This window comes from Nannobrachium achirus, assembly GCF_963921795.1.
Source record: "Nannobrachium achirus genome assembly, chromosome: 17".
In the NCBI taxonomy this organism is placed as follows: domain Eukaryota; kingdom Metazoa; phylum Chordata; class Actinopteri; order Myctophiformes; family Myctophidae; genus Nannobrachium; species Nannobrachium achirus.
Genome location: NC_137824.1, coordinates 61,818,394 through 61,826,439, shown reverse-complemented (window position 1 = coordinate 61,826,439; position 8,046 = coordinate 61,818,394). Strand labels below are relative to the sequence as shown.

Here is an 8,046-nt window from a genome sequence, read left to right as displayed (position 1 = left end):
GCTGTTTTCACTACTGTTGTGCGACAGCCTTGTATGATGAAGCAGGGCTTTGCTTTGCGAAGAAACGTACACATTTGAAACTTGGAGATACAAGGTTTCTTCCTGACAGTGAGGATATTTACACCCCCGTATTATGGATTCTTGGGACATGAAAAGTGTGGCCATGCAGAAAAAAGGTTGAGAAACACTGGTTTAACAGATCATCTATATTTCTATAATTATGTTAGTGTTTAAACGTATCAAGAGGCTCTAACGTTACATGAGTTATTAACCCATTAAACCCCAGCATCAACATTCACAGACAATACAACAATGGTCTCCGCCAGGCCGGGTAGTCTATCTTAGCCAATCAGGATGAAATATGAAAACCTGTCTTTATGACATGATTAATGAAATACTTTGTACCGATTGTGTTTGGACAAAATCTGTAGGTGTAATAAAAAATAATGTTTAGCAGACATCTGCCTCCTGGTGGCGCTATAACAGGTTAATGTAACGCTTTACTGAAAGCGGACGCTGCTTTCAAGATTTCACACATTTTGTTCAAAACGAGTCACTCCTGAAAACTTCAAGATGCCAATCTTAGCCAATCAGAATGGACTTTGAAACATTGGACAGATCCACGTTGATCACATGACTATGATAATCTGTACTGATTTGCTTGTGGTAGACAAGAAGACACCTTTTGTGTCGAAACCGGTCGGCTTTATTGGCTTTTTATTGTTTTAATATGTAATAGCCCTAAGTGTCCAATAAAGGCTTTTTAACTGCGTTCCTTGGCTCTGAGTGTGCAAAAAGAACTTCCCGATGGGACCCCTTGCTGAATATGAAAAGTGTGTCATGTCTTCCTCAGCCTAATGGGAATGTGCGTGCCAGGTTTCATGGCAATCGGACGCTGTGTTCATGATTTGAGGCAGTTTGAGGCAACTGACCACTCCTGCAAACTTTAGAAGCCAATGTTAGCCAATTAGAATGGAATATGAAAAAAAAGACTAAATAAATTACTATAGAGATCATGTTTACCAATTTGTTGATGTTTGGACAAAATCTGGAGTAATATAAAAAAATGTATTTAGCAAAAATTGGCCTCCTGGTGGCGCTATAACAGGCCGATATGGGGCGGCATAGCTCAGGGGTGGATGGCATAGCTCAGGGGTAGAGCTATGCGGCATAGCTCAGGGGTAGAGAAACCGTTATTAGAGCACGAAGGGTCCCCGAAGGGTTCCCAGTTCGAATCCGGGCTCCCCCTGAGTTAATGTCAAAGGGTCCTTGGGCAAGACTCTGAACCCCTAATTGCTCCCGGTGAGCAGGTTGGTGCCTTGCATGGTTTCCTCTGCCACCGGTGTATGAATGGGTGAATGTAATGCACAATCTCTGTAAAGCGCTTTGGATAAAAGCGCTATATAAATGCACCATTTACCATTTATATGAAACTAGAGTGTGTGTTTACAGTTTTCACGTCAACCGGTCCAACGGTGCCAGAGATTAGCTGCAGACAGACGGGGGTGAAAACAACCACGCTGTTGGCCTGGTGGAGACAAAAATAGCAGATCTACACGTCATCGCGAGTTCATGCAGATCAGCCTTTTCCAACCAAGTTATTTAAGTATAGTGCAGAAAACAGAAAGAGTCACTGTGGCACAGAGGACCTGGTGAAGCCTTCTGGTCAAGTCAATTCACATCATAAAGGCCTCTCCATACTTTGACCGAAATGTTCGGTGAGTTGTGTTTTCCGGCGTGCAAATTTCCGAACTCTCGTTCGGTCCAATGCTTTTCAGAAGTCCTGAGGGATATCATTTTATGGTAGAAAAGGACCTTTTGACCGAAAACGGCGGTTTCAGTCAAAGTATGGACAGGCCTTAACATGTCCATATGATGAATAACATGTAGGCAGTGTTGGGGAAGTTACTTTGAAAGCGTAACTTGTACAGTTACAAGTAACTCACCATGGCAGTAACTTGATCAAGTTAAAGTTTTACCCCTGGAGAAATGTAACTTATAAAGTTTCAAGTTACATAGAAAAAGTAACTTGGGTAACTTGAGTTACTTTTTTTTTCTCTCAGCGTTACATTGAGAATGTACATTTGGTGTACAACATGAAACAAAATATAATATCCTACAAAAAAAGTCAAATGCCAGCAGAAATATGCCTCTCAACTGAGTTTTATATTTTATTTAAAAAAAGGTTGACATTTTCTTTAGTAAACATCTGTGTTCCTAAAATAAATTTAAACAAATAAGAAAATTATGATCTGTTAAGGACATTTGATCGTAAAATTATAACTTCGCTTGTAACTTCTTGTAACTTGTAACTTGTATCTCAGTTACTTGACGAGTTACAGAAATATGACTGTAACTCAGTTACCAGCAAGTTACAGCAAAATGTAACTTAGTTACATAACTCAGTTACATGTAACTTCAACTTTCCCAACACTGCATGTTCAACACATGATGAATAACATGATGTGAATCCACCCTACCAAGAGGGTTCCCGGGTTACCTCCGAGGGGGCGGGGTTTAACCCAATTAGGCCTAGAATTATTGAATGCTTTAACTATTGAAAAATAGCAGATCTACAAGCTCACAGCGCGGTTTTGAAAAAGTCGTGAAAATGTGTGCAAATCTTTGAATGTATGTATGTATTTTTAAAGCGAACAATTGTACCTCAAATTTTGCTTCTGGGTGGTCCCTGGAACAAGATATTTTGAGATGTGGGTCCGTGGGCCACATACATATCATTTTGGGGGTCCTTCACATGAAAAGGTTTGAGAACCACTGACATAGTAGTCTCTCAAGAACAGACTAACTGAGCTCCAGTTGAGTGAAAAGGACCTTTTCTTTGACGATGGCTGGCCAGATTGCTGACACATAGAAACATAGATTTTTCAAAAAACCTTAGAAGGATTCAAAAGACACTTATAAAATCCGGTCAAAATTCTAATTTTATACATTTTTCAAAAATAGCAGATCTTGTAGATCTGCTATTTTTCACTGGTTAAAGCATTCAATAATTCTAGGCCCTAAACGGGGTTTAAGCATGTCATCACTATTAGCTGAAGTGGGAGAGGAAGTGTGTGAGGTCGTATCGGGGCGGGCAGTGCAGGCCCAGGCCCTGGCAGAGCGCCAGCAGGCGTTGGCGTGCGTGTTGCCCGCCTCGGGCGTCCCTGACGCCCACGTTGAGGAAGGGCTCCTCGTACTCGCCGGCGATGATCTCGTCGTCGGCCGCCAGCTCGTTGAGCCACAGCGCCCCCTCCTGGTGGAGACGGCGCAGGCGTGCGGGGCTGGCGGTGGTGCGCAGCGCGGCCAGGTGCTGCGACACCACGCACATCACGCCGCAGAAGTGTCCGCGGGCGGGCAGCGCCGCCGCTGAGGGGAGGCGGGGCCGCACGCCGCACGCCACAGAGAACGCGGCCAGCAGCAGGTCCACGCCGTAGAGCTGGCGGATCCAGTCGCGCAGGTAGAAGCCGCCCATGCGGGCGTTGATCTCGATGAGCCGCGGCCCCGCCGCCGTCAGCTTCAGCTCCACGTTGAAGACGCCGTGGCGAAGCCCGCAGCCCAGGCAGGCGTGGTGCGCCGCCGCGACCAGCTGGCCACGTCGGTCCGCCGCCAGGCCAGAGGGCATCTGGGCGGCAGTCTCGGTGAAGGCGGGCGCCCGCGTGGGGCCGTTGTCTGACACGAAGGCCCCCTCCAGACGACCCTCAAACAGGATCTGTGGGGGCAGAGCAAGGTTATCATTATTTTGAGTTTTTTCCATTAGTTTTTTCTTTTTGTTTTTTATCCCATGATTTTGTAACCCATTTTTTCACCCTATGTGTAATCCTGGGCTCTGCTCTCCCTCTGCCGCGCCTGGGGAGACAACGGACTGACCTCATGCTTCCTTCTATGCATGAGGAGCCCAAGTTGCTTCTTTTCACCTGACAGGGGGGATTTCCCTGGTTTGGACGTAGCGCGTGGAAGGAACACGTTATTCCAACCAGTTCCTTTCCCCTCCATCAGGCACCCCAGCTGGCCAGGGGGAGGCAGTATAGAGACCAGGATTACTGCATGTTTTTGAGAGGGTAAACTCCACACAGAAAGGCCCTTTCACCAACCCCACCTAGGGTGTGGGTGCTGATGACGCAGAGGGAGAAACACGCCCCCAGCACCCACAGCGTCCCCCGGCGGGCATCGAACCCAGGACCTTCTAGCTGTGAGGTGAAGCGCTAACCACCACCGTGCCCCCGGAACATGTTGTTTTCACCCACCAGGTCCACGTCGTGCTCGGTGCCTCCCAGGAACTCCATGAGCGTCATGGCGTTGCCCCAGCCCAGGCCGATGCCAGGGTAGTCTGTCTCCTCTCGCAGGTCACCACCGATGCGCTCCAGATGAGCCAGGCTCTCCTCCAGAGAGAACACCTGAACACCACAGAGAAGAGAACAGTTTTGTGCGACAGTCTTGTATGATGAAGCAGGCCTTTGCTTTACCAAAAGACGTACACATTTGAAACTTGGAGATACAAGGTTTCTGCCCGACAGTGACGATATTTTAGTGATTATGTTGGAGGAAAACGTTGAGATAACAGCCATTTTGGTTAGAACTGACTGAAAATAACTTTGTACTTCAAGTTTAAAATGATACTAAATATTTATTCAAGTGTCCAAATAAATTTCAAATATTATCAAATGATCTTGCGGCACCCTTGGACTGCCGTCACGGCACCCCAGGGTGCCCCGTCACCCCAGGGTGCCCCGTCACCCACTTTGAAAACCCCTGCTCTAGTAAACGTACTCTCCAGCGGTGCCACCCACCTTGCGGACCCCCACAGCTCCTGCTCCATACTCCAGCTTCATGATGGCGGGGTAGCGGACAGAACCCTGAGCTTTCTGCAGGTCTACGGCGCTCTCCACGTGGACGCAGGGCACCGCGTAGCAGCCTGGGGACGGAGACAGCAGGGGGACGGACGGACGGAAGGACCCGGAAGAGGAGCCTGGGGAGGAGGGATGGGACGATACTAGTAAGACACCTCAGGGTGACTTGCAACCTCAGGGTGACATGCTACCCAAAGGACAAGGTCGTGCCAATTCTTGGCCATCTGGCCAGTGATGTACAGTATATGGGACCAGTTACTCATATATGGAGACCCATGCATGATAGTCAACAATGTGATGTCAAAACATGCCCATGAAATGAAACTAAACTAAAGTAAACTACTAATCATGCCAGGCCTACCTGAGGTGGATGAGGTGGGAGGAGGGGGAGGGGGGGCGGGGGGGTCTGGGGTCTTCCCTTCCAACGATGCGTTGTTGAAGAGCTGGAAGTCAGCCAGGAGCTTCAGGCTGTCTGCTTCCATGCTGCTGTTAACGCTCTTCATGGTCCTCACGTCAGCCTGAGGAACATAAACACCTTTAATGTCACATCACTGCTTCCATGCTGCTGTTAACGCTCTTCATGGTCCTCACGTCAGCCTGAGGAACACAGAACTTTAATGTCACATCACTGCTTCCATGCTGCTGTTAACGCTCTTCATGGTCCTCACATCAGCCTGAGGAACACAGAACTTTAATGTCACATCACTGCTTCCATGCTGCTGTTAACGCTCTTCATGGTCCTCACGTCAGCCTGAGGAACACAGAACTTTAATGTCACATCACTGCTTCCATGCTGCTGTTAACACTCTTCATGGTCCTCACGTCAGCCTGAGGAACACACAACTTTAATGTCACATCACTGCTTCCATGCTGCTGTTAACACTCTTCATGGTCCTCATGTCAGCCTGAGGAACACACAACTTTAATGTCACATCACTGCTTCCATGCTGCTGTTAACACTCTTCATGGTCCTCATGTCAGCCTGAGGAACACACAACTTTAATGTCACATCACTGCTTGCATGCTGCTGGTAACGCTCTTCATGGTCCTCATGTCAGCCTGAGGAACACAGAGAACTTTAATGTCACATCACTGCTTCCATGCTGCTGTTAACACTCTTCATGGTCCTCATGTCAGCCTGAGGAACACACAACTTTAATGTCACATCACTGCTTCCATGCTGCTGTTAACGCTCTTCATGGTCCTCATGTCAGCCTGAGGAACACAGAACTTTAATGTCACATCACTGCTTCCATGCTGCTGTTAACGCTCTTCATGGTCCTCATGTCAGCCTGAGGAACACAGAGAACTTTAATGTCACATCACTGCTTCCATGCTGCTGTTAACACTCTTCATGGTCCTCATGTCAGCCTGAGGAACACAGAGAACTTTAATGTCACATCACTGCTTCCATGCTGCTGTTAACACTCTTCATGGTCCTCATGTCAGCCTGAGGAACACACAACTTTAATGTCACATCACTGCTTCCATACTGCTGTTAACGCTCTTCATGGTCCTCATGTCAGCCTGAGGAACACAGAACTTTAATGTCACATCACTGCTTCCATGCTGCTGTTAACGCTCTTCATGGTCCTCATGTCAGCCTGAGGAACACAGAACTTTAATGTCACATCACTGCTTCCATGCTGCTGTTAACGCTCTTCATGGTCCTCATGTCAGCCTGAGGAACACAGAACTTTAATGTCACATCACTGCTTCCATGCTGCTGTTAACGCTCTTCATGGTCCTCATGTCAGCCTGAGGAACACAGAACTTTAATGTCACATCACTGCTTCCATGCTGCTGTTAACGCTCTTCATGGTCCTCATGTCAGCCTGAGGAACACAGAGAACTTTAATGTCACATCACTTCCATACTGCTGTTAACTCTCTTCATGGTCCTCACGTCAGCCTGAGAAACACACAGAACCTTAATGTCACATCACTGGTTTAGAGCAGAGGGTGAGCTTCTGGTGTCATTTCTGTGTGAGCTCCATCATCATTCATAGTTTTTAGTGAAAAGGGGGGGAAAGCGACATGAAGAGAAAACACAGGAAAGAAAAAAGGTTTAAAAAAGGAAATAAGGTAGGTCCTCATAGCAGGTATGAATGAGGCCACCATGTTTTGGGACGAGCATTAATTTGCCGAGCTGGAACCTGGAAGGCTCCATAAGATGTTCTAACAGTTCATATCCAGGCCATGAAGGTAGCATTGACATGTTGTTGAATGTGTTGAGTTGTTACTGTTAATATTTATTTGGAATGGAAAGCAAACATGAAGGCTGCAGTTGTGGTAAAAGACAGCACATGTTACACTCTCATCTCCTCTTACCTGCACAGCAAGAAAAAATCACACCCGTGTGAAGTGGAGCTGTGTGTGTGTGTGTGTGTGTGTGTGTGTGTGTGTGTGTGTGTGTGTGTGTGTGTGTGTGTGTGTGTGTGTGTGTGTGTGGATCATGTGTACCGATTTTTGTGACATTTGAAGAAAATATGTAGGAAAAGGAGCAAAAAGTGTGTTTTGGAGAAAATTCAAGATGGCGGAAAATCTATCATGGCGCAAATGGGCGTGGCCTATATGGGGAGATGCGTCATGACCCAAGGAATCCAGGGAAAAAATATTTTTAATTTTCCGACCTACGGTTCAAGAGTTACAGGCCAAAACGTAAAGTGGGGTGTTATGGCGCCACCATGCGGCCAAATGACACAATTATTTTTTATTTAATCCTTGAAATCATTATGAACCTCCTCTCCAAGTCTTGAAACTCTAGCCCCTATGGTTTGCGAGAGACAAATAATTGAATGTGAGTTTTTGCGATTCCCATTATAAGTCAATGGGGAAAATTAATTCACTAATAAATTAATATCAATTAAACTATAGAACCTTTCTCTTAGAAAAGTAATAGCCCACGATTCCCGAGTAAGCCGGTCGATTTGACATATGGCGCGAGTGTGTGGTGGCAAAACTGTGGGACTAGTGGCGTGCCGAAGTTTAGGAAGTTCAGGCTACATACACACACACAGACAGACAGACAGACACACACACACACACACACACAGACCCACACAGCCACGTATAGGGAGCCTGTGCTTCACACAGCTCCAAAAAGATCAAGGGTCGATCGACTCGCAAAATACTGAGTCGTTAACATCCCTATATAATATACATATAGTATATCATAAACTAGGAGAAGTGTGTTGTTG

The 8,046-nt window shown here is 46.7% G+C and overlaps 1 protein-coding gene across 1 annotated transcript in view; it reads right to left on the bottom strand.

The window, feature by feature from the left end:
* Nucleotides 1-3,049: 3,049 nt before the first annotated feature.
* The window catches only part of LOC308302589 (carnosine synthase 1-like), a gene marked incomplete at both ends in the record, with an annotated part of 29,706 nt that continues 24,709 nt past the window's right edge, over nt 3,050-8,046 (bottom strand). Inside the window, 8 exons of the mRNA XM_080746845.1 lie at nt 3,050-3,709; nt 4,245-4,394; nt 4,788-4,966; nt 5,209-5,365; nt 5,862-5,906; nt 6,095-6,139; nt 6,638-6,682; nt 7,160-7,177. Coding sequence (XP_080602971.1) covers nt 3,050-3,709; nt 4,245-4,394; nt 4,788-4,966; nt 5,209-5,365; nt 5,862-5,906; nt 6,095-6,139; nt 6,638-6,682; nt 7,160-7,177 — 1,299 coding nt within the window. The remainder of the gene's footprint in view (nt 3,710-4,244; nt 4,395-4,787; nt 4,967-5,208; nt 5,366-5,861; nt 5,907-6,094; nt 6,140-6,637; nt 6,683-7,159; nt 7,178-8,046) is intronic.